Source organism: Ostrea edulis, chromosome 10 (assembly GCF_947568905.1).
Source record: "Ostrea edulis chromosome 10, xbOstEdul1.1, whole genome shotgun sequence".
Classification (NCBI taxonomy): domain Eukaryota; kingdom Metazoa; phylum Mollusca; class Bivalvia; order Ostreida; family Ostreidae; genus Ostrea; species Ostrea edulis.
In genome coordinates, this window is record NC_079173.1 from 21,701,718 (window position 1) to 21,729,467 (window position 27,750).

The 27,750-nt window shown below is 36.7% G+C and overlaps 1 protein-coding gene and 1 long non-coding RNA gene across 5 annotated transcripts in view; one reads left to right on the forward strand and one right to left on the reverse strand.

The window, feature by feature from the left end:
* The window catches only part of LOC125665513 (polycystic kidney disease protein 1-like 1), a 221,997-nt gene that overhangs the window by 110,581 nt on the left and 83,666 nt on the right, over window positions 1-27,750 (reverse strand). For 3 of the 4 annotated variants that reach the window (XM_048898165.2, XM_048898167.2, XM_048898168.2), the window contains 15 exons: window positions 26,180-26,295; window positions 25,162-25,238; window positions 24,011-24,166; window positions 15,848-15,956; window positions 14,803-15,386; window positions 13,848-14,087; window positions 9,835-9,962; window positions 8,946-9,179; window positions 8,542-8,661; window positions 7,771-7,948; window positions 6,888-7,139; window positions 5,925-6,057; window positions 5,296-5,508; window positions 4,222-4,400; window positions 3,497-3,715 (listed from right to left, as the gene is read on the reverse strand). In XM_048898165.2, the coding sequence (XP_048754122.2) occupies window positions 3,497-3,715; window positions 4,222-4,400; window positions 5,296-5,508; window positions 5,925-6,057; window positions 6,888-7,139; window positions 7,771-7,948; window positions 8,542-8,661; window positions 8,946-9,179; window positions 9,835-9,962; window positions 13,848-14,087; window positions 14,803-15,386; window positions 15,848-15,956; window positions 24,011-24,166; window positions 25,162-25,238; window positions 26,180-26,295 (2,938 nt within the window). The remainder of the gene's footprint in view (window positions 1-3,496; window positions 3,716-4,221; window positions 4,401-5,295; window positions 5,509-5,924; window positions 6,058-6,887; window positions 7,140-7,770; window positions 7,949-8,541; window positions 8,662-8,945; window positions 9,180-9,834; window positions 9,963-13,847; window positions 14,088-14,802; window positions 15,387-15,847; window positions 15,957-24,010; window positions 24,167-25,161; window positions 25,239-26,179; window positions 26,296-27,750) is intronic. The other variant, XM_048898166.2, reaches the window with a different exon arrangement.
* LOC130051041 (uncharacterized) lies at window positions 18,253-19,520 on the forward strand. Its single transcript, XR_008799446.1, has 2 exons — window positions 18,253-18,539; window positions 18,779-19,520. It is a non-coding gene; the product is annotated as an uncharacterized LOC130051041 (long non-coding RNA).

The window sequence follows — 27,750 nt, forward strand, 5'->3', positions numbered from 1 at the left end:
ATAATTTTCCTATTTTGCATATCTAAGCTAAATTCTAATATTCGACAGCAGTATAAAACAAGATGTGTTCTTAAACCACAAATGCCCCTAAAATGCCCATATCGATGAAAGACTTTACCCATTAAAATGATATATGCTTGTAACTATTTTGGACCCGCTCTAATGTCAGAACCCTGGGGTTGCAAAATTCCAGCTTTCTGCTTTCTGCTTTCCTATCTTTAGTCTTTATATCAACAAATCAAAGTAAATGTTCTTCAAATGATAAAGACAACAATCAATATAATAATTTTGGCCCCAACCTGGACCCCAAACCCCTACCTCTGGGGGCCTGTCTGCTCCTCCTAAAATTTTCAGATTGTTTTAAAGCAATATTAGCTCTAATTCTGAAATTTTCATTTTTCTTGTAAAAATGTGCTATTGTGATAGTTTTGTATGTAACTTTAACCATAATCATTGATAAAATTAAAAAATTTATCAAAATAAAGATTTTGGTTTTATTGAATACAGTACCCGCAACGTTATTCTTGACATGATAAACGATAGAACACGATACACGCACGATAGGATAGGATACACGCACGATACGATAGGATACACGCACGATACGATAGGATACACGATAAACCTGATAAACGCAAAACCTGATAAACGATCTTCACGATAGACCTGATAAACGCAAAACACGATAAACGATCTTCACGATAAACGGAAAACCTGATAGAAATGTTGTAAATTTAGAAACGGTTTAGACGGAACGAAATTTTGATACCTACAACATAATTACATTATGTTTACATTATGTTGATAATAATATTGAAGGATTTCAATGTTCATTATATACCTACATTACGGACAAAGCGGATTTCTTGTTTCCCGCGTTCTCGCGATGGGAAAAAATCTAACGCGGTAATCTATAGGTAACTCAGGAAAACCGCGTTCTCATCGCGGGATGACTATCAGCTACCTGTCCCCGTCGCGGTAACATTTGTTTAAAACATTGTTCGGTTTTGTACCATATAATTTCTTTAATCCACGGTCGTACGTTTTTTTGTTTTTTTAATGCCATCACAGCTAAAATTTAAAAAAATAAATAAAATATATACGGCATTGAATTCATTATTTGATATCTATATGAATTTTATCAGCCAATGATTCTAAAACTTATATTGTCACCTAATGTTTAATATATAGATTATACAGGGAATTAACTAAATGTAATATAATGTAGTGATATCATGCTTCAGTAGCTCTCTTATGCTAATGTATATTACCTTGAGTATGAAATAAAACCAAGTAATATTGTGCGTGTAGCGAGGAGGGGGTTATTTTGCATCAAGCTCTAAGTTCACGGCTCATTCAACATCTCAAGTTATTTTCATAACGACCGCTTAAAAAAAAATCAACCGCACTACACCTGTTAGATATTTTTACACTATGATTGATAATTGATAGTCATAAGTAATTGGAGCATATTTATTTGAATTGATATTTTGTTAACAAAACATAAATATACTGTTTAAAAAACATAAACAAAACTCGGCTTGTTTTAAATTCGCAATTTTGAAACGCTTAGTGTGTAAAAAAATTCAAATAATCATCAAAACCAACATAAATTTCCAGTATCTACACGTACGAGTATTGGTACATGTGTACATGTACAAGGTATAAAAAAAAAAAAAAAAAAAAACAACGATGACAGCGGAATCGTGCCCAGTTGAGCAGAATTTTGGGGGATGCAACACCCTTGCACCCTTTTAAAACTTAATCTTCTAAATGTGTGAAATACAATGTCCCTGAGAATGTTAGCTGTCAAAACACGGGTGATACACAAAATCAGATATAAGGACGCGCACAAGTTCAGCAGTTGCTATATAAGTAGCATACACGTGGAAAAAAAAATCGGAAGAAAAAGAACCATTATTAAAATATACATGTATGTGATAAACAATGTAATTTACTGATTTTTCCTTTCAAATCGGAACTCCCTATTTTTCTGTTAGTGTTAATTACAAATAACTGTTTCTAGACAAACAAATGTTTATGAACTTCAGAAGGAGCTTTCAGATTTACTGTGCTCGGTTTACTGTCCTACTTTCCAGACTACTTAGAATTAAATTGTGATAAATTTTCACTCTCTCTCTGGACAGACAAATAGCTCTTCTTCTGCCTTAAAATCGACAACTTTATGTTCTCCTTCAAATATACCGTCCTTCCTCGATTCCTAAAAATAGCTTCTTTAACAAAACAAATAAAGGTTTCGGAAAGTATCGTACTTTTTCATTAGATTTTATATACGATCCCGATAGTTTCCGAAGCTACACGATAAACGATTTTCACGATAAACGGAAAACCTGATACACGCAAAACACGATACACGATAGACCTGATAAACGCAAAACACGATAGAAAACGGAAAACCTGATACACGATAGGATAGGATACACGCACGATACGATAGGATACACGCACGATACGATAGGATACACGCACGATAGAGCACGATAGGAATGTCAAGAATAACGTTGCGGGTACTGTATATGGCATTATATATAGAAATAATTTTTTGTATGGGAAAACAATGTAATTTTATTCAGAGCCTCTGAATACATTTTACAATTTGTCCAGCTACAACACTTGACTTACTTGACACCGCATTCTGCCACCTCTTGACTTGTGTAACTTACTCGACACCGCATTCTGCCACCTCTATGACTTGTGTAACTTACTTGACACCGCGTTCTGCCACCTCTATGACTTGTGTAACTTACTTGACACCGCGTTCTGCCACCTCTATGACTTGTGTAACTTACTTGACACCGCGTTCTGCCACCTCTATGACTTGTGTAACTTACTTGACACCGCGTTCTGCCACCTATGACTTGTGTAACTTGACACCGCGTTCTGCCACCTCTATGACTTGTGTATAACTTACTTGACACCGCGTTCTGCCACCTCTATGACTTGTGTAACTTACTTGACACCGCGTTCTGCCACCTCTATGACTTGTGTATAACTTACTTGACAACGCATTCTGCCACCTCTATGACTTATGTAACTTACTTGACACCGCATTCTACCACCTCTATGACTTGTGTATAACTTACTTGACACCGCGTTCTGCCACCTCTGACTTGTGTATAACTTACTTGACATCGCATTCTGCCACCTCTATGACTTGTGTATAACTTACTTGACACCGCGTTCTGCCACCTCTATGACTTGTGTATAACTTACTTGACAACGCATTCTGCCACCTCTATGACTTGTGTATAACTTACTTGACAACGCATTCTGCCACCTCTATGACTTGTGTATAACTTACTTGACACCGCATTCTGCCACCTCTATGACTTGTGTATAACTTACTTGACGCCGCGTTCTGCCACCTCTATGACTTGTGTATAACTTACTTGACAACGCATTCTGCCACCTCTATGACTTGTGTAACTTACTTGACACCGCATTCTACCACCTCTATGACTTGTGTATAACTTACTTGACACCGCGTTCTGCCACCTCTATGACTTGTGTGGCATTCTGAGGCTCCAGGTCATCAGCTGACACAGTTAAAATGAACAGGTACTGTTGTCCACTTTGTAACCAAGTAACAGGGAAGGTCCAAACTGGATCAGCCATGTTAAAGGTCAAGGACACATTGTCATGGAAACATTGTTCTTCAATGTTGTTCTGACTTGTGCTACATGTCCAGTTAAATCTGCAAGAATAGGAGGAAATGGATCATTTTCCAATAAATCAGCTAACAATTTCAGAGCATTAAACAGATTTGGAAATAAGGCTGGAGTAATTCCCTGCAGGTTTCAGGTTTCGATTTTTTCCTGCCATTTTCAGTTCCATTTATTATACATTGATTAGTAATACCCTAAAAAATAGCAGTCTGTCTTTAAAAACAATATCATTTTCACTCCATTTTTAAAAACTGTTGTTTGTTGCATTGCTGTGAGGAAATAACTGTTTTCATTGACAAACCTACACATTACTATTTATAATGTTCACCATTTTGTTGAATTAAAAAAATATATTGCCCCTCTGCAAAAAGAAGTACAGTTTTCCTATCATTACTTTGAAAAGACGTTTTTCTTTTTCAAAGACATTCTTCTTTAAGCTTCTTCCATTGCAACAGTCATACTGAAAGCTCAACTCTTGACAAGGAAAATACAGTTACTGCATTAACCTACAGCCCTGCCTTATCGCATCCATCACCTTAAATGAGATAACGATTCCGAGTTTGGATCATTTGACTTTGTTCCATTTAGAGTGATGTTTCCACGGTATCCAACCGTTACCAGTGCCCCACCATCAATGTGAACATCAAGTGGTGCCGGCACCACCTCTATCTGTAATTTCTCAGTTGCATACACCACAGTTCCCGTATATTTGACCTAGAATATAAAATATTTACATTAAAATGGCTTTACTATCAACGTAATTACAAAGCATTATTGCTTACCAATAAATGAGATTTCATTATGATGGCAAACATCACAACATTTTGAAGCATTATTTAAAGGGGACTCAAACTTGATCTTTAATGCATTGATAGAAGTGCAAGTATAAATTTTCAGTTCAATAGCTGCAGTGATAGCCAAAAAAAGTTCAGAAAACCGTCAAATCCTTGAAATTTGCAAAGTTCAAAGTCCATAACTCTAAAACTTGGTCAACAAAGCCCAAACTTAAACTTGATTTGTAACCCATGGATAGAAGTTCATGCATAAATTTTAAATTCAATAGATGCAGGAAAAGTGTTTGCATGAACACACATCTTGATCAATTCTTTTAAAGGGTTCTTAAGAAATATTTTGAAGATCATGTAACATTCAATGAATTTAACTTGAAAGTAAATGAATATTTAGAAGGAGATCCTATGTCAGGAAGCTTGTGCTTGAACCTGCACTATGTCAAAATTTTCATGTAAATTTCAACTTTTTTGGCCCAGTGGTTCTTGAGAAGTATTTTTAAATGGACCCTCCCTATTACTGCCTTTTTGTAGTTTTATCCCATTTAAAGGGGGCATGACCCTTCATTTGAGAAAACTTGAATCCCCTTCACTCATGGATGGTGTGTACCGAGTTTGATAGAAATTGGCCCAATGGTTTTGGAGAAGAGATGAAAATACGAAAACTTTAAAACAGACAGACGGATGAACAGAAAGCGAGAACTACCCCTACTCATTTACATATCCTATTAAGAAGGTGAAATACTAGATTCATCTCTTAATACATTTTTCAAGAATAAAAAGAATTCACACAGTTTTGCAGTTTGACTAATTAAACATACCATCAGGCTTACGGTGTACTCCCCCACATCCAGACTCCTCGGTGGTAGTTTAAGAACCCTGCGTTGGAAGAGGGACGGATCCAAATTCTGTACAAACACTGGTGCATTCGTCTTTTGGTCCACCATGCCCCACTGAAACTCAATCTCAGTTGTGTACTCACATTGAAGTCGAGCGACCTCTGCCTCAAAGTAAATAACGTCGGAGCGGAATATCTAGAATGATAGTGAACAGGTTTATATTGCTAATGTTTTTGCCTTCAATACCAATTGTAATGATATGCCATTTTCTCATGAATGTGATGCAGTTGTGAAGAAGGCATGTATGAATCTTGATAAATATAGTAATTCTATATGAAGACCTGGGAATTCCTACTGAATATTTCTTTAAATATCTACCGTCCTTCAAGACTAATCTACTTACAAGAGATGAACTGCCATGTGTTTTAATTTGAACTACTTATACTCCATGTGTTTTGTCATGCGATGGGTTTATTGGGATATTTCACAGTAATAAAACTTTTAGAATAGCCAGCATTATAAACATTGGCTTTAGTTTTTAGCATGTGTCTAACGACACACATGACAATGCTCCTGGGGACCTGTACGCAATAGTTCAGAATTATACTGACCTTTGTGAAGTCTTGACTTTGAACTTTAAACTTTGGCAGCTTACACACTCGATCCAACACAAACAGTTCTATCACATCTGTGTCACTGCTAATCTCGTTGAAGGCCGTTAGTGTTACGAAATATCTCCCAACACTGTCAAGAGAAAACGAGCATTCTGCAAGTATCTCATAACAATACATGTCCCTTATTGACCCCAAGTCAAGTTGCATAATATTCTGCTTGAATAATCTGTGTGAATAATCTTACGTCAACAGTTTAAGCATAAAAAAAAATGGTAAAATAAAATTTTGTTCATAATTTATCTTTATAAGGTTAATGATTAATAAAGATCTGTCAACCATGAAACTTAAGTCTTACAATTTCTGTTAGGGTTAATGATTAATAAAGATCTGTCAACCATGAAACTTAAGTCTTACAATTTCTGTTAGGATTAATGATTAATAAAGATCTGTCAACCATGAAACTTAAGTCTTACAATTTCTGTTAGGGTTAATGATTAATAAAGATCTGTCAACCATGAAACTTAAGTCTTACAATTTGTTAGAATAGTTCAACCGTAACAAGAAGTGAGCCTTGGTGTGTTTCTATCTCATTAGATAACCACATATCAAATCACAGTTTCTTAAGTTCAAGCATTGTGGAGAAAAGTCTGGAAAAACCACAATTGACACAAAGTTGTAAAAAATCAGTCAACTGTGACAACGCTTACACTTGATCGGTAAACATACCTTTGTAAATCACACACCAAATTTCAACTTACATGATGAAAAAAGTCAGATAAACTAAGACGTGACAGATGGACAAGACAGATGGACCAATAAATCATTGCATAGCAATGGATTCAACAGCAAGAGAATCTAGATGCTTGTTGAAGGTTTACCAACTTCACATGTAATTTCATTAACTTGACAATACTACTACTATGATGAATTCTAATACTTGATATATGAAGGTTTACTAACTTGACATAAGTATGACTGGCTTGTGGCTCCCTGGCGGTGGTGTAAAGTGGAGGACTGCCATCTCCAAAGTCCCACTTGTAGGTCAGGTGGGACCCGGAATAACTAAAGGCCCCAAACTCCAGACTACGATTCACCAAGGAGTCATTCAGACACCGAACTTCAAGCATCTTGACTTTCGACATGACCATTATCTCCACCGGGAGTGACTCCGCTTGGCTGGCATTGTTGTATGCTGTGACTGTTACAATGAACCTGAAAAAATAGGAGGGACTATGGGCCACAATGCTCACAGGAGCTACCTCAAACACTGATGAGAACATCAACAGTCACCTGACTACAATCTTTGACCTGTCATTGAACAACTACTACATATGCTAACTATACTGGCATCTAGAATTGATGCGTCTTTGTCATGTCGTACATAAACTATTCACATAGAACTTATTTTTTAACAAATACGTTTTTCGCCAGTTTTTATTTTTGGAAAAAGTGCAAATTGGGAAAAAATTGTTAATTTTTGGGAGGGGAAAGGGCCGATATTCCGACCTAAAATGGGTTTTAAAATATCACTGTAGTAAGTATAGTCAGTAATTTTAGAAAGGGGAAAAGAACCTGTATTCAGACCTAAAGAGGGTGTAGAAAAATCACACAATGTGTGATGGATTTTGTGCTAAATTTTGAATAGGAAGGTAAAGTTTTATATCAAAATGTTAATCATTGATGAAGTTCAGTAAATTTCAATTATCTTTTAGGAAACATGTCCGGCATTTTTTTTCCCTCCTTGCAATTGAACACTATCTGAAGTTGACTTTGTGAGGAAGTTAAGGACTGTATACTATATATAGCCAGAATAATTATATCTTTATCCAATGTAAACACTTACTGCCCAGTTCTCCTGTAAACATAGTCTACAGCTGGTTCAGAAGACAGATGGCCTTTCTGGTTGTCCCCGAAGTTCCAGTTGTGATACGTCCCCATGCCAGAGTTCGGTAACGTCTTGGCAGTCAAGCGAACAATCTGGTTCACTTCAGTGGTGTTACTACTGGCTATCAACCTCACTCCTTTAATAGAAAGCAAGTATTTCATATCAAACAAGAGGCTCATTGGCCACAATAGTTACCGAAGTTTAGGTTCTTTCTACAACATGTAGAAGAAATCAAACCAGTGAGAAGAACATTTATTTGCTGATACAATAATAACTGCCCGACAATTAAATATAAGTCTCAAGATGCTCGTACGGGTGAAATGTTTACAAAAAAGATTGTATAGATAACCAGCAATACACTTAAACCATAATTACTTCATTTATATTACAAAGATTATCATTGTTATTTGTTTATTTTCACATATTGTTGGAATACAATATCATTAGTTGACGATCTGTATGGCCAGGTGACAGCTGACTAAAAGAGCACTCCTCAACATCCCTGACTAATACAGAAGTACCTTACCCTGGATACCACTCTGTACAACCACTTACGCTGGATACCACTCTGTACAACCACTTACGCTGGATACCACTCTGTACAACCACTTACCCTGGATACCACTCTGTACAACCACTTACTCTGGATACCACTCTGTACAACCATTTACCCTGGATACCACTCTGTACAACCACTTACCCTGGATACCACTCTGTACAACCACTTACCCTGGATACCACTCTGTACAACCACCAGTGCTTGTTCCGTCTGTGAGGACACTTTGTTTTTGGCAATGACTGTTACCCGGTACTCTCCTACATTCTGGTACGTGTGCCTCATCACTGACCCTACAACAGAAATCGCTGGTACAGAGGAAATTCTGATCAACCACAAAAAGAGACGCAAACAAAATCCAGAAGCCTGCTGAACAGAGTGGGTGCGAGTGCTCGTCTCAAGCACCAAAGGATTATACTGGAAATATTCGCGGGCGCAGAGGTTACAGGAAGTCACACGTTCTGGTTGCAAGGGGGGGGGGGGGGGGGGGGGGGGGGGGGAGACGACACTTTTTCATTCCTGTTACACATGCATGCCTATGTTGGAAATGTTTACTATTACAGAGACTACAAGATACCTGAGTCACTGAGAATATCAAACTGGTCTCCTAGTTTCCAATCAAACGTCACACCAGTACCATAAGTGTAATTTGCACGCATGACAGTGACATCACCAAGTTTCGTGTAGTACACAGATTTGTCAAGCTTCAGACCAACGAGGGAGGCTGCCTGTACATAGATGGGCCTGTCAAGGGTTGTTGTCTTGTTGCCAAGGGGATTCATGGCTATTACTGTGATGTTATATACTCCCTCTGAAAATTAAGAAGTGTAACTCATTATGTGTCAACTATTTAAGTAGAATTAGGTACTTACACATGTTCCTTCATTTGTTCCCTTTATACAAAATGCTTTATGCCACGCATGAATAAAAATGGGCCTCATAATTCTTGAGAGGATGTTAATGTGGAACAATTACAGACAGACAAATGCTAACTTGCATCAAGTCTGTTGAACTAACAAAGAAATCCCGGTCCCTGCCAAAGTGTCTTATTAACAAAGACTATCATGATCTTTGATGACTACAAAGTCCCTAACTCTAGAAATGTGGTTTAGGTACATCATAAACAAGATTCTGATCAAATATAATTTATATACTCTTTTCCACTTACCAAATGTTTACATGAGTATTGTACATACCTTGAGTGTACCTGCGAGTATTGTACATACCTTGAGTGTACCTGTGAACATTGTACATACCTTGAGTGTACCTGTGGATATTGTACATACCTTGAGTGTACCTGTGGATATTGTACATACCTTGAGTGTACCTGTGAGTATTACACATACCTTGAGTGTACCTGTGGATATTGTACATACCTTGAGTGTACCTGTGGATATTGTACATACCTTGAGTGTACCTGTGAGTATTACACATACCTTGAGTGTACCTGTGAACATTGTACATACCTTGAGTGTACCTATGAGAGGTGGTTCCTTTAATGTAATGTGGGAACATAACTTCCACACCAGGAACCACCAAGGAGGTGCCATCTCCAAAGTCAAACTGGAACGAAATGTGAGACCCCTTCTCACAACTGCAAAGGAAAAAAAACCTGAATCAACACATCGACGACATCTGTAAAATGTACTTCTAAACCAGGAAATGAATGTTCTTATCAGCACACATTAGTCAAACACTGCCTGTTACAGTATTTTAAGCATCCATGTCCTTATTCTGATGAGATGATTGCAAAATCTGTGGCTTTTGTTTACTACTAGGAATTTTGAAAAATAGGCTATTTCTTGCTATTTCAGAGTTTCCATCTAATTTAAACATCTTTCTAATGAACACATCTGCTGTATTGTAATTCATTGGCTCGTGAATTAAGGGTCCTTACTTAGAAAACTATTTTCCCACACTTGTTTCTCCCAATGTATATACATTACGAAATATTAATCTAAACATGTGAATTAGACTATACAGTGCCATTTTTTAGTACACCCTTAGAACGGTTATGTAATTGTAACTGCATCAATGTGTAACTTTTTCAAGAGAGGAATTATCTAAATTGAGGAATTTCTACGATTCATTTCCCATTTAGTCATTTAAAATTCATGAGCATTCATATATGGTAAATACTTTATCTCCATATTTTTGTAATGATAAACTAAACAATCAAGAAGTAAAGATAACAAACAGTGACAAATTTCATAAATTCTACAAAGAACACAAAATTAAAGAGTAGGGCAAATGAGGACTCCAGGACACACTATAGGATCAAGTACATAGAGGTATGCATTCCCTAGAATCTAAATTTCAAGTTGAAGGTCACAGCAAAAATATTTTTTCTCATGTAGAATTAAAGCAATTGAAGACATGTTTATATCAATTGAATGGAATAGTATATTCTTTTACTTTAATTTATGGAGGGGGACTTCATGTCAGATACCAAATAGGGTACCTCATGTCAAGATACCAGAAAGAGCCAGATATTAAAGGAGCAGGAACCTTATGCAAGATACAAAAGGTGGGACCTCATGTCAGATGTCCAACAAGATTAATTGATTGAATATTATTTTACGTCCCTCTCGAGAATATTTCACTCATGGAGAAATCACCACTGCCGGTGAAGGGCTGCAAAATTTAGGCCTATGCTCAAATCATTACAATCTACAGTAATAACTATGGAAATTTGTCTGTAATTTGAAAAATCAATAATAAGCTTATAACTCTTTAGGTCCACCTTTTCACGACAAGTTTACAAAACTCACAAAATACCACCTACATTTTGAACTTATGACCCTGGAGACAACACATATTATGATTATGAATGGGACATACTGTGAGGAGAATAATGCAGAAATCAGTATTTTTAAATGAAATTGACTGGTGTATTGCTTCATACCAATCCTGATTCAATAAGATGAAATACATACAATCAAAACCATATTATTTTACTGATTGCATTACTTCTTCATTTTGTCAGTTAATATAGCTTGTATTGGTACAATTTTGCTCAGTATAATATTGGGGTGGGGGGGGGTTAAATGTTCCAGTGGTCAAATACCAGTGGGGCATATGTGTTCCTGACAAAAAGACAGACTAAAATTTCTTGGAATCTTCAAAAAGTTTCCAACATACAAGAATTCTGAGAATGTCCTTACATAGGAAATTGCCATGAAAAGACATGGATGGTGGGTTGGAAGAATAAAATAAGGGCCCACTACAAAGGAGCAGAGATACAATGAAATTCACTGTCCAATATGCATGTACATCATCAGGGCTACAGTTGAGGGAAATAACTCTTCCTCACTGTGATGGACAGAAAAGTTCAAGAAATTATTCATCAGTTAATCAGTGCTTATTATGAGAAAATATTATTTCCCATATAAGATGTAAAAAGATCGCAATGAACGAGAATATACATATGTCTGAGCTGAACACTTGTCAGAAATCTCAAGTTTAGAGTAGCTGAGACAGTTTCACTGTCATCTATACCTTGCATTCAGGAAGTTTTAAGACAGACTATTTGTTCACCTAGAAATGCAGTACACATTCATAATAAACATTGCACCTGAACAATATGTCATAATTTAAATACTGAACAGAACATCTTCACAATCTCTCTCTCTCTCTCTATATATATATATATATATCTATATCTATATATATCTATATAGATACTTTCATGATTAATTTACTAAACTCTTCTAAACTCTTACCAGAGTAACACAAACAGTGCGTTACAGTATTCTGCAATTTACTTCCCATCAATATTATATCAATCAGTGGCTCATTATTAAAATTCCATGAAAACCTGTTCACAGCGATATAAACCAGCTAGATTGCTACACAAGGTTTGACGAGCAGCGAAGGCTGAGAGCATTGCATCACTTCATTACTCCTGGCACAATGAATGCATGTCTCTTAGTCATACAACGAAAAAGGAATTGTATAATTCTTTTAGAGAGAGAAAGTATAAAAAAAACCTTGTTAACACCACTTTAAATACATGAATCACATCCCAGAATCCAATGCTCGCATTCATGAATACTTGTTTCTCATCGTTTCATTAAGAGAAAAACTCCCCCTACTTGACATAAAGTTTCTTCAGTATAATTCAAATGCCAAACTGAGGGGAACAAACTGTTACAATACATGACCGCTCAATTTCTTTTCATTTTGACGTTAGCCTGTACACACCTTTCAGCCTGGAGTTTACGTGTGTGCTCCGGTCATGTTCCTGCAGTCAACTTAATTAATTACCAGCTACAAAACTTCCCCCTGGTAAAATGTTTCTTCAAACGTCCCATTTTGGTTCCTTTTAATGACTTCAGGTAAAAACACGGACCCTTAGAAGTTCAAAACCTTCAGTTTTAATCCTGGTTTTATATGCTTGCTTAATTAATGACATAATTAAAATGGTATGATGTACCTTTCATCATTCAAAGAGCTTGGAGTCACCTGGGGTTTCGAGTGTTGTAATTTTGTCATTTATACATACATTAAAACACAGATATACAGGATGCTCTCCCTGTAAATCAATGGAGAACTGTCATCTAAACAGAAATTCTAACTTCACAATATCACTTTATTTACAGACAAACACAGCAAATGTTTATCATGTGTTGAGTAGATATGATGAATTCATGATCTGATCTAAAATTCTCTACAATTTCTAATGTTTGTTAAACACTATGTCCCCACCCTGATCATGGCTAAGTACTGCTGCAGTAAATGTTCCCTTTAGCTGTAACAAATGATAAAGACCTTAATTTGCCAGATTGCTTAGAATTTTCTATTCATCAAGTTCGAAATTGATCCATATCTTGTAAAGTTCAAAAGTAATGAATAAGCTGCAATGTTATTTTAAAGAGAAAGAGATGGAGAGGGACTTATGACCCAAACTTTTATCTCCCCATGTGTCCACAATGAACTTACCCATCAACTCTCCCTGTGCGTCCATAATTACCTACCCAGTCCCAAATCGATGTGCCCATGATTTCCTAATTATCCCTTCCCTATGTGTCCATAACTTATATCTACCCCCCCCCCCCCCCTCCTAATATTTTCCATATTTTACTTACATTTCTTGTGGTTCATGGCAAAGCATACCAACACCCCTATGTGGTCTATGGTTTACATGACCAGCCCCCCCCCCCCCCCCCCCCCCCCCCCCCCCCAATGACCATTGTCTACTTGCCCAGTCACCTCCATGATTTACCTTACCTGGCTCACTAACCCCTCCCTGTTTGTCTATGATTTACCTCTCACCACTTCACTGACTAACCCCTCCCTGTTTGTCTATGATTTACCCCCTCCCCTATCACCACTCACAATCTCCTCCCAGTTTGTCTATGATTTACCCCCTCCCCTATCACCACTCACAATCTCCTCCCAGTTTGTCCATTATTTACATTACCAGTCTCCCCCTCCTCATCTGACCAACCCCTCTCCATGTGTCCATGGGTTATCTTACCTTGCTTCAAAATAAATTTCCTCTGTCTGAATTTCCCCATTCCTTCTCCTCAGGGGGAGAGCAGTTTTGTCTGGACTGACAACCTTCATATATACACTCTGGATCTCCTGCACCACCATGAACTGGTGTTTGAATGGAAATATAATGGGCTTCGAGTAAAATGGACTGCTTATTTTCACAGAAACTTGGAAGAGGTCGGCCAAGCTGAAGACATAGGTGACAGTGCTAGAGGTCTCATTTCTGAAATATAATAATGACCATGTGAATATTGAAAGATAACACTGACCATGTGAACATTGAAATTAGCAAATTCAAACATTGGTCAAGGCTTTGCTGAATTGTATTGATTGTACTGTGTCTGGGATTTGTGTACCACAAGAATCTGGATAGGGCAGTTAAAAATCTTAAGTCCTCCCACTCAACTAAACTTAATTTAAATTAGAGGTCCACAGGCCTTAACGGTCACCTGAGTATTAGTTAAAAGTATCACTATAGTCCTTAAAGGGACTGATTTAAAGAAGTCCTTCATATGATAAAGACAATAATCACTATAATAATCTTGGCTCCATCCTAAAACAAATTCCTTAACCCCCTAGGATCATCAAATTTATAATTTTGGTAAAGGACTACATGTACCTACTCCTAAATATTCATAGTTTCAAAGGGTCACATTTATGACCTGGGTATGATTAAGTAAATACTTTTAGTGGCAGGAAACCAGAGTACCCATAAGAAACCCACGTGTCCGAACGGACGACCTCCATATCTTCTTACATACAACCACTGCTAATCACGTGGATCAAACTCGGATCGCTGTGGTAAGAAGCAGTTAGTGTATTAACCAATACATTACTCGAACACCCTGACCTGTACATCAAAATACATTTCCATTCACCTGTAGGATGATTGAATGATTCTATATGTGACAGTAATGGTGACAACTCTTACTAATTACCCATTATGATCATTTGTTCCTCCTTCAGAATACTCAGAGAAATCCCAGGTGAAGGTGAGGTTATCTCCCCTGCCCACAGTGGCCCTGACTGTCAGAGGGCTGCTGATGGACATTACGTACACTGAATCCTGCTCCCAGTGTCCAGACAGAATCTCCAGGGTCACGTCACCAATTCTCTCCCCTACCTCCACCACAACATCACTAGTTGCCCAGGAAACGTCATTGGACACATTAGCTTTAACCTCATACTGACCTTTCACGTCATATTTGTGTTTTATGACCAGGTTGTATTTAGGGAGATATGAAGAAGAGGTTTTGTCTACAGTTAGATCTGAATCACCTGTAGATAATGTAGATGATGAATCATCACCAAAATCAATATCAATATTCACATTCTGACTTCCTGTGATGCAGATTGTGATGTCACAGAGATGACCTTCAGCAACTGGTGATGATATTAAGGTCACTTTCAGAACAGGATATTGAACTTTGACTTCCTGCACAGCAAACAATTCATCTCCCAGGTCATTTCTCGCACCCACCATTAGCACATTGGTACTTGGGTCCATTATTTCTTTAACAATCTGAAATTTTAAATTATCATCACTACAGATGTATGTAATCCAGAAATAAGTATAGAAAAATCTACACAAGTAGTAGCATAATAAAAATATCACAAAGCAATAAGCATACTCAACTACTTGAATTCCTCAGGAGTAAATACTCCAGAAGAATTAAAGAAACTAGTCGAGCAAACTTATTCCTCTTTGTGATATTTTTATCATATGTACTGTATAACAGGTTTTTTCAGCGAGTCTAATATTTGGTGATTTACTGGCCCAAAGGTATACTAATAATTCTAGCAGAATGAATTTAGGCGGACAAGAATGAGTTATCTCTCTTGCAAATACTAAGTCGCCATTGGGCGCATATTTGGTGAGTGAAATTTCGGTGGAGCGCTATCTAACCCTTTATACAGTATACAAATACACACACACACACACACACACACTATAATAGATTGAATCTCTCTCATTTAATTCACCCAGTTCACGGTGCTGATTGGGGTCCTGTGATCATTCAGAGACCAGGAGTATAAAACTTGGGATCCACCACCGATAATCACTGCTTCAAACAAATGTTCTCTGGTTATTCTGGAAAATATGAAAAAAACAATTAGAAATCTTATCTTCTCTGTGTCTAAAACAAGACCTGGTTTACATAGTTCTTGGAGGGATTAAGGGGACTGATTTTTTCTTGGGGAAATTAGAATGATCTATTGACTCTTAAAGAGTTCCAACATGCATTGTCAACCTGCCAAGAGATATTGCATCAACTAAATGCTATGTGAATTTCTTAAACCATACTAAAGTGGGTTTTTTAAAAAGTTTTGTTAAATTCAAATTCTTTTTTTTTTCAGAAAAGATTTTTTAATCAGTTACAATACTACTAGTATTGCCAATTGCTTACAATTAATTTGAGACGTCTTCATATGAATGAAGTATTCTCAAGAGGGACATTAAACAATATACAACCAAGAATTAAATTTACATTCGTTTATCAGAACATCTTGCAAAAATTGCAACAGAAAAATGTGATTAAAGACCTGCTGACAGAAACATAGTCTTTCAAACTTAAACCAACACAAAATGATTAAATTTCCTGTTCTTGGGCAAACTTTTCATATCAATTCACTGCAAGTCCCCTCCCCCCTCTGCTCATCACCACACGGTGTTTACATGAGGCACATACTACAGCTGAAGCTGAAGAATCGTGTTTTGGGAATTACTGTCCAATTAACTCTACTTATCCCCTGAACATCAGCCCCCTCCCTTCTCACTTGTGTAAACTCAAGTACATAGGTGTAAAATTTCTTCATTAAGCTGTTCCACCCAAACTGTATATAATCTTTTATCATTCTACTTTAGACCTCTTTTGCTCTACAATGCTGATTTTAGAGAAGGCAAGTGGATGTACTGGAAGGTATATATGGAAGGGGTGGGGTGGGGGGGGGGAGGAGGGTTTCAGTCCTCTCCTAGCTCTTTTCAGTCAAAATCAGTAGCAACATGCTTCCATTGTGTAATATTTACAAAAATAAATTTTGTACAACAGATTTTAAGGTGTTGATATATTTTAATAAAGTAACTTGATATAAGAATGTTTGTATGTAATGTTATTCATGTCTTTGCTTACATACTGCAAATTTAAAAGTGAACGCTTTGTTAGATTTATATTTTTAAACATTTGAAATAATACAGCTACTTCTGTCCTCTTCATTACAAGTACAACATATACTCCATGAAAGTCACTCAACATGGAATATTCAATCAATGTCATATCTTAAAATGTACATGAAATTTCTTTGTTATGTTTATTAAATTTTTTGTTATTATATTATGTTTCAATTAAATTGCAAACCGTTGGTAGTCATTCTGGTAAAATGAGTGCATTCGTTTATAGTCATTCGTTTAGTGTAACTGCAGAAAATGTTTCAAAACTTCACATTAAATAATTACAAATAATGATATACATTTTATGGAACATCTTGTATATGCTTCATATAACTCACACATAATACAAGAACAGTGCCACCACATATGAATCTCGTATATGTTACAGGAAGAAATAAAATACAGGCGGGCATGAACTTCAATGCTACACGCCATCAATGATCATATACTCCATAAAGTCTGTTAGCGCTTTATGAAGAGCATGCTGGCTTGAAGCATTGTTCTTCATATCCTCATGTATTTTTAAAAACAAAAATAATTTTTCATATTCACATTCTTCTTTCATTACTGTCAGGATTCCCAACTACATGTACTAAATTTATCACGTTTTATATGCATATTGCTCACATGACTGCATCACATTCATGAGGAAATGGCTATCATTACAATTGATAATTAAAAGATACATAGGAAACGTAAATATGAATAACCATGTAGGATTTTCACATACAAATTATCCATAATGATTCTCATATCATCTTATTATATGAATTGCACTTCACATGAGGACGACAATAATGTACTGGACAATGTAGAATATGACATTCCCCTACTGTAGAGGACAAATCTGTTCTTTAACTATGACATTCAATATTTCAGATCCAATTTGCTCCCGGTGAAAAATGAAGAATTGCGTAACTATTGTAGTTAGCTGAGCTGGAGCCAGACAGCTTGCCCTTTTGCTTGGATTATTGGAATGCGGATAGATTATACAAAGGGAGACAGGAAGCCCAAACCACTAGGTTTCTACACCCATTGTTAATTTCATCCATCACACAAAACCATAAATACACCAATCAGGCTAACAGTATTTTTAATCCCCTGTGTTCAAGTTATACACTTGCTTGAGTAATTCAATAAGATTCATCAGATTTTTACAACAAAAAAAGTTGATCCTTTGAGGATTACGTAATGCGTTCTCTTTATTGACTTTTACAGAGAGTAAGTGGAATCCTATCAGAGTCTTTATCAGACAGGCTGATTATACAAACGTTCACCTTCCCTACATGACAAGAAGGAAACCCTCCAGAAAGGGATATTCCAGTACAAAGCGATCAGGAGAGGAATTTTTTAACCCTTTGTTTAGCTGCTGTCTACAGACATTCACTTCCTGTATATAATTGTGTACAGAGGAAGGCTTCAGCTCAATGTTTATAGGAAATGTTTGTCTGAGAGAAAAAAATCCTTCACATATGGAAACTTTTCCAACATTCATCATAGATTGAGGTAATTTTCAAGAGCAGTGTTTACATTGACCAGCTAACAATTTTGGTGCTGTTTAAAATTTCTTTTTCTAAACTTTAATTTAGATTTAGAAAGCTACAATCAGCTAGTCATTCAATGATTCATTGAATTTCGCAACAAAATAAGATGATGATGAATCAGACAAAACATCAGAAATACTGTACCAATAAATTAAGAACTCTAAATGCAAAGCACCAGTTAAGTCCCTTTTCCATTTACAGAATCGCATACAAGTCGCCCAAGTACAGTCTTGACAGTTTCATTGCAACTCTGAACAGCTATGACCTTGAATAAACTTAATGACCTTGAGTGAACTTAGATGTCAAAATCTATTGTTGTCTTTTTTGAAAATTAACCACCAACATATTGAATATATAAAACCCAAGTACTATGGAGACAGGGCATTAGATGAAAATGAAGAAGGACTGCAGGGGCAAATGAATGAGTTAAATATTACAGGATATTACGGGCCCGTTTTACAAAGAGTCATAAATCCTAGAATTATAGTCATACAACCGTTTTACAAAGATCTGGGATTTCCAGGCAGGGCCTGGGAAGGGGATACGCCATGCGTGCATAATTTCATAAAATGGCGCAATGTTTGTTATTGGTGATATCAACAACTTTCCTCATCTGTAAATAAAAACTGATGAGAATTCCCGAACAATAGTCAACATGCCAACACAACCGGCAGATGCAACATAACTTTATTTTCAATGGTACAGGCCCCAAGGAAGGTTGATTGTTAAGTGTTTTATGGAGGTACGGTCAATGTTCACGAAGTTACAGTTCAAGATGCAGATTCACAAGGAGTCCACAAGTTCCAATATAAAGAAAAAAGATTGTTCCATGGGTGGTTTATGATAATGAAACACAGAACATGTTTTGTACTTTTTGTAAAAATACGTTTACACAAGGATGTGCCACTTTCAAGATATCTTGTTAATAAATCCATTAAGAATCCATTTTGTTTTGTTTTATTTGCATCAATTTCATCAGAAATATGACAATTCTAATCATTTACAGCAACATAACAAAATGTATCGATCATTTAAAAGTGCTAATTTTAGAAATGGCCCCAGTGTATACTCATAGGGCCCCATAAATTTTAAAATGGCCCCACCATTTTATCATGACTGGGATCATTGGCCTGAACTGTTGTTTATCCTTCCCAGGCCGTCCAGGTTACGATGAAATCGGGTCATACATCTAAGATCCCTTGGGGGCATCCCTACGTCCTAGATTTTGTTGCATTAAGTGCTCCATAAAATCTGTTACTATGGTTATCAAAATCATTCAAAAGGACTGCATTTCCAATGTTCAATGTCAGAAATCAAACAAGTAGTAGCAAATGGGAGGAATTGTAATGTTATGAGATCAATTTTCTTTCCTACCTCCGTGGCCAAGTGGTTAGAGCATCGGGCTCAAAATCACACAGCCTCTCACCTCTGGTAATAAGTGAGAAAGTTTCCCAGTTTACTTTTGGAAGGTCAGATACATTGTATCTGGGTTCTCTCTTCCACCAATAAAGAAAAAACTGGGCAACACCAGATAACTGAAAAATCGTTGAGAGTGGAGAAAAACATCAAAACAATCAATTCTTCCTAGTGTCATTGAAGAGATAAATCGTCCGCGCATCAAAATGTCGGGTTTCGCGTGGTATCTATGGTCATTTTCATAACTTCATGCACTGAAGAGTTCCAATACCATTTGCGACAAAAGAAGTTGCAATATACTATTACGATACATTTTGATTGATTGATTGATTGATGTTTTCCGCCACACTCAATTTTTCAGTTATCTGGTGTTGCCCAGTTTTTCTTGGTGGAAGAGAGAACCCAGATACAATGTACTTGGGAAGAGACCATCGACCTTCCGAAAGTAAACTGGGAAACTTTCTCACTTACCCGCGCCGACCAGAGGTGAGAGGCCGTGTGATTTTGAGCGTGATGCTCTAACCACCCGGCCACGGAGGCCCCCATTTTGTTAAACCACGTACCCTACAATATTCTGCAAGTTTTCAATTTCATGACTTTAAAATTTACGACTTTTTGTAAAACATTGCCCTGTATCTTCAATGCGGGGTGCCCAAAGATGATCCAAAACAAATCCTTCTCCACATCACTCAACTCCACACCAAATTCAGATCATTCACACATATTTAATTATCTCCACACCACATGAGGGTCCATCAGTGGCAAGCTAGGCATTTAACCTCAGAATTATGGCCCTTGTTTTTATTGTTTAACCTTATACATGCTTTGAATCCCGCTCGTGTCGATCCATGCTTTGTGATATATGTTCTCGATATGTACATGTATATATGCTATAGACAGGACCACAATGTAAACTAGTTTATACAACTAATTGTGCAATCCTGTATAAATAAAGCATATTATTTATTATTATTATTATACATGTCAAACAATAAAAACAATTAAGGGTCATAATTCTGCTTATCCGACTGCACCTATGTAAATACTTGATGTACGCATTATCGTGACACATTTATATCAAAAATTCTAAGTCAATATGTTCATGTATGATTAAGATAACGAGTGGAAGCTGTGAATTGTCTGAAATTTTGCAGTCCAAATGGCTCAACTCTTCCAAATATTAGTCGACCAGAACCAAATACAACCTCAACATGTAAATTTTCAGGATGTATCTAGATCCCAAATTTCAAATCAAAATGTCCACATATGACCGAGATGATGAATGAATATTGAATGGTCTCAAAAAAGGGGCACAACTCTGCCAAAAAAAGAGATGTTTGTAAAACACATATGCCCCCCATGGTGCAAAATTGAAAAGGGTTATACACACACATCATTTAATTGATAGTATTACCATCAATTCAAAATATTGAGCAGACAATATCTTCCTATGTCAAGAGTGAATTGACCATGTGACCTAAAAATCAATAGGGGTCATCTACTCCTTATGCTGTACCAGTGTACCAAGTTTGGTGTCAATCAAGCAAATAATTCTTAAAATATAGGAGACAATATATTACTATGTCCAGTTCAACTATTGACTTTTGACCTCAAAATCAATATGGGTCATCTTCTCCTGAAGATGTACCAGTGTACTAAGTCTGATGTCTGTCAAGCAAAAGGGTTATCAAGATATTGAGTGGACAGTATATTACTATGTCCAGCTTGATGCTTGACCTTTGACCATTTGACCTCAAAATAAATAGGGGTCATCTCCTGAATATACACCAGTGTACTATTTAAAGTTTGATGTCTGTCAAGCAAAGGGTTCTAAAGATATTGAGCAGGCAGTATATTCCAATGTCCAGGTTGACCCTTGACCTTTAAACATGTGACCTCAAAATCAATAGGGATCATCTTCTCCTGAAGATGTACCAGTGTACCAAGTTTGATCTGTCAAGCAAAGGGTTCTCAAGATATTGAATGGACAGTAGATTCCTATGTCCAGTTTGACCCTTGACCTTTGACCTCAAAATAAATAGGGGTCATCTTCTCCTGCAGATCTACCAGTGTACCAAGTTTGATGTCTGTCAAGAAAAGGGTTCTCAAGATATTGAGCAGACATATTCCTATGTCCAGTTTGACCCTTGACCTTTGACCATGTGACCTCAAAAACAATATGGGTCATCTTCTCCTTAAAATGTACCAGTGTACCAAGTTTGATGTCTGTCAAGCAAAGGTTTCTCAAGATATTGAACGGACAGTATATTCCAATGTACCAGTGTACTAAGTTTGATGTCTGTCAAGCAAAGGGTTCTCAAGATATTCAGACATGATTCCTAAGAAAAGAAAGAAAAGCGGAAGGGGGGTCTGGAGGTCATCCCCCAACGGGGTGTCAAGGGGCAGCTATTTTAACATTTGAAAGCCCCTCAGGAATGATCTCCAGAGACCCATATTAAAGTTGTGAAGGTTTAAAACCAACATCAAAATGTTTACTGAAAACTACATAAAAAATTACAATGAGATGTTTGTTGCAGAGTTGACACAACGCAACGCCTTTCACATTTAGTTTGCGTATATGCTTTGAGATCTGCTCGCTATTGACTACCTTCTCCAGCCATTCCCATTTCCATACATTACGTAGGCCCTTATCGATAGTTTTTACATCGCCACCTCGCTGCACAACGTGTGCAGACATTGTTTTAAAACGAGATCAGTTACTTAAACTGTTGATTGGAAAAAACCGAATAGCGAGACGACGATTCAACCAATGAACAATCAGAAGACATATATAACTCGAGGAAGCATTTTACAACAAGTAAAACCTGCATCAATGACGGAAAATTCCGGAATACTAACAAAAGCGGATTTTAAAATTTAGAGTGGAAATGAGAAATCCGGAAAGCGGAATTCCGCTTTAAAGCGGAGAAAAATCATGTCTGGATATTGAACGAACAGTATATTCCAATGTCCAGTTTGACCCTTGACCTTTGACCATGTGACCTCAAAATCAATAGGGGGCATCTTCTTCTGAAGATGTACTGGTGTAACAAGTTTGATGTCTGTCAAGCAAAGGGTTCTCTAGACATTGAATGGTCAGTATATTCCTATGCCCAGTTTGACCCTTGACCTTTGACCATATGACCTCAAAATCAATAGGGGTCATTTACTCCTTAGGCTGTACCAGTGTGCCAAGTTTGATGTCTTTCAAGCAAAGGGTTCTAACATATTGAGCGGACATAATATTCCCATGTCCAGAGTAGATTGACCCTTGACCTGAAAAACAATAGGGGTCCTCTTCTACTCATAACCAACCCACATATGAAATATCATTATCATCAAGTGAATGGTTCTCAAGATATTGAGCGGACAACATGTGGTCTACCGACCGACAGGTGCAAACCAATATGCCCCTCTTCATAAATATCCAATTGGAACCATAAATTAATTTGACCTGGAATTTTCCATAAGATATCTATATCCCAAATTTTAATTCTAAATGTTGATCCATATATGACTGACAAAAATAATGTGTAGAAACTAAATTGTTTTTTATTTCTTTTAAATTTTATATAATTTTTGCGAGATATTTCATTTTCCAATGTGTTGTAAGGTTTTATTTCTTTACAATTTGTGTTGAAAGTATGACATTTGTAACATATATATATATTTTTTTTTTTAAATGGTTGATTTACAGGAGCCATCATTTTGAGTAGTTAGAAAAGTAATTCTATTCATGATGCAATATAGAATTACACATCCACGACATTTTTCATAATCTACCTGCAGGATTCTGTGTATTCAATGACATTAACAATATGTCCATTCCTGTACATTACATTGGCAAGACATCTGACTTCACAGCAATTGTTTATGCCATCCTTCCAACAGAATCGAATTGTTTGATTCCAATAAAATCAAATTGCACAAAAACTGAACAAACAACTTTCCCAGAAAGATTTTGACAAGTCAGTTTTGTGGCAGCAAATCCGAAAATTTTAAGGATGGCCTTCTTACCTATCAATTTTGATGAAACTTGGTGCATTGATGACCAGCTCTCGTAGTGGAACCTGAGCAATAACCACACTTCTTACTTCTATATTCCCACGACTAACCGTGTGGAGAATGGCTGACACCTCATATATCCCAGGTATCTTGTACACATGTTCCCACCTGTAATACATTTATTCCAATTCAATTGTAAAGTCAACATCCCCACCATCTCAAATCATTTTAAATTCAACATCTCAAACTTATCATCTAAATGTGAATTCAACATCCCAAACTTCTTATCTAAATGCGAATTCAACATTCCATACTTCTTATCTAAATGTGAATTCAACATCCCATTTCTCATCTAAATATGAATTCAACATCCCAAATTTCCCAATGCATTTAAACATTGCACTATTTGGCATAATTAATCATTTAGTGCTTGTTGTACATCATGTATGATAATAAATAAATAGAGAATTTCATATTTTAGCACAGCCATAAATTGGTGCTCTTGCTTCAACATTACAGCCCCAAAAATTTGACTCCAGCTAAAGCAAGTAAATGCACAGCTAGTAGCTTGTACTTCATGATTTTGGTTGGTTGTTTGTTTTACGTCTGGAGAATTTTTCACCCTGACTCATTTTGAGAATCACCAGCTGTAGGTGAAGTACCACAATTTAAACCCATGCTTATTGCTCAGGACCGTAGCAGTGAGAGTTCTCTCATGTTCCTGCCATGACAAGATACCTTCATTTACAAGGTCATACCCAAAAGACCAGTGATTCTCCCTAAATGCTGAGTGTTTGGCGAAAGAGCAATCACTACCTATGTTTACACCAATGTTTGGGGCTTGACCTTATAACCAGGTTTCAAAGCAAATGCTGTACCCCTGAGCTACAGCAACCAGTTTGTACTTCAAAATTAGAGCAACCACCTATGTGCAATTATATGAAGTGGTTGAAAACATTTGTCCCCTCCCATTTCCTCAACTGAAATCCATGAAGAGAAAATAGCCCCAAAATATACCACATAAGTTAAAACTGAAGAGATCGAGACACACAAAACAGAGGAACCAACAATAAGACATCAAAGAGACACATCAGAAATTATCTTCCAAACCTTCCATTTTAAGAGCATGAAAATCTTGAAATGGATTAAGATTCCATACTTACTTAATGGTAGATACAACAATAGGTTGGTCTCCATCTCCAAACCGAACCTCAGCATTGAACGTCTCTACATCAATGCCCTGCAGAGAGAACAGTAAGGATATCTATTCACATTTGATAAATTTCCATTGTTATTATCATAGGAGAGCCTTCAAATTCATCAGAGACATTATATTGATACACAAAATGGAAAACAGAAAAAGTTTAAGATTCATCAAATGATGATAACAGAATAAATTTTAAAAAAATACAGTACAAACTTACACTTTCTTCTGTGAGTGACAATATACATCACATTCACTAATAATGATAAAATATCACACATAGGATGGAGATTTATGAGGTGATTTCACATGCTCAATCTTTCTTTTGCTTTACTATTTGCAGAAATTTACACTATGCATTGATTTGATAAAATTAAACCCCAATGGCCCAAGGACCGCAGTGCTCACCTCAAGTCACATTGACCCTGTTGTTCACTTTCAAAAGATTCTTTACCCTCTTTACCCCTACCCCCCACCCCCAATTTTATCCCATTCTAGCCCCACAGGGCCATGACTGCCACACAACACAGGGATGCACCAATATTACTAATATGGTCTTGCTGTTCTGGAGAAGATAAAAAGATTTCTTTGGTCTACATCACTGTATCACCAACCACAAATCTAGCCTGCACTCCGTAATTTGAAGGAAAAACAAAACACTGATGCCTCGTATGGCAGCAAAGTGATTATAGTACCCAAAGAAAGTAAATATTTCTTTAAATGCAAAATGCCAAATTTTATTCTTTTTTTACATTCTACTTATATACATTAAAATCACACTGGACACATTATAGCAATCGACTGGGTGATTGAAATTTTTTACCAGTACTTGAAAACATTCATGTTAATATTATCAACCCTGCCAGAACATTTCCATTAATGAACTGAATTCAAGAAATCTAAAAATTTATATGCAACTTAATTCAGACATACCGATGTAAACAAGGAATTTGATAGGTTGATAGGGAGGAGCTCACCTGAACATGGAATTTGATTGGCTGATTGACAGCCACAAAGACAGGATTGGACAATAGGATTCCATGTTCCCCATCATCTCTCACTGTAAAGTCATAGTAGAGAAGAATCTGGTCCACTGCAAATATCAAGATGAACCTTGTTTAGATATTTTGAACTCTATCGGGAAATAAGGAAATTTTTCTTCACAATCAGCTTGCATAGTCCAAGTGATTTTCAATCAAATATTTGTAGATTGAAGATTTGTGAAAAATAGTCACCTGTCCAGTAATTATAGAGGTCTGATGTAAGGGCTATTCCAGAAATAAATACATGGGGGGGTCGGGAGGTACCTTTTGTATATACCAAGCACCCATAAAAAAAAAATAAAAAATCACCCCATGACCCATCAAATTAATAAACTCATTTTACAATGACCCATCTAAAAAAAAAAAAAAAAAACTAACCAGACCCACCACCAAAATATTTTTAAAAATGAAAAGGGAACAAATCTTGCGAGGTTTTTGGGACAAACATTCTAGTCAATGACGCGGTAATGCCTGTGCAACATTGTATCACAGTAGTTCTGAAGAAACGATGTCACATCAACAATCAAAGGCATCTATGGCGGGAATGTTGGAAAGATTGGGAGTCCAAACGATGCTATTATCATGAAATGGGTATGGATATGTTTTTCCATGAATCGTTCGTCTTCTAATGGAGCCCGCGCCCGGAGGCCTCTATATCACCATCACACCGACTGATAAATATAACGCATCGGTACCCTCGTATAAATCAACTAAGGTTTGCCTATTTATATTAGAAAACGGAATACCTATTGGTTTCAAAATATTCCCAAAATCGATGCACTGTAAACTGTAATAATCTACAGAACAGAGTTCGCCGCCATCACGTCCAAAGGGACCCTACTAAACGCGCCTCTAATTTGAAGAGTGCCGTAATGGAAAGTTATGCGCTGCAAAGAGCGACAACTCGAATAGTTCTATGTTACTTCCGATTTCCGAAGCAGCATTTCGAAAGCACGTTTTCAATTTTCCCTCCGACGTTTTGTAACCAACACGACAAGAGCGACAATAAAAATATTCTGAAAACTCAACACCCACGTGGCACAAAATAAAACAATGGAAACTACCCACTACCCATAATAAATATTTTTTTAACAGTCCAACCACGGACCAATTAAAATATGAAAAAATACGACCACCCACACAAAAAAATATCGTTTGCCGCCCGACCCCCCCATTTGATCATTTCTGGAACAGCCCTAATCAAACAATGCACCTGTGTAATTCAAATTAATCCAACTGAATGTAGACAAGTACTACTAAGGTTAGAATGTTGTCTTAATACAAACTTAAAGGGGCATGGACACGATTTTGGTGAAGAAAATTTAGATCACTAATCAATATGATAGTATTTGATATATATGTAAAGCAGAGTAACAAACCTAAATTTCAACAAGAGTACCGCAAACGGTACATAATACGCCCGTGAAATGCTTACATAGGGTGTTTTTCTTGTGCTATAATTTGTATAACTTTGCTTAAGGTAGTATCAGCCATCATGAGGCTGT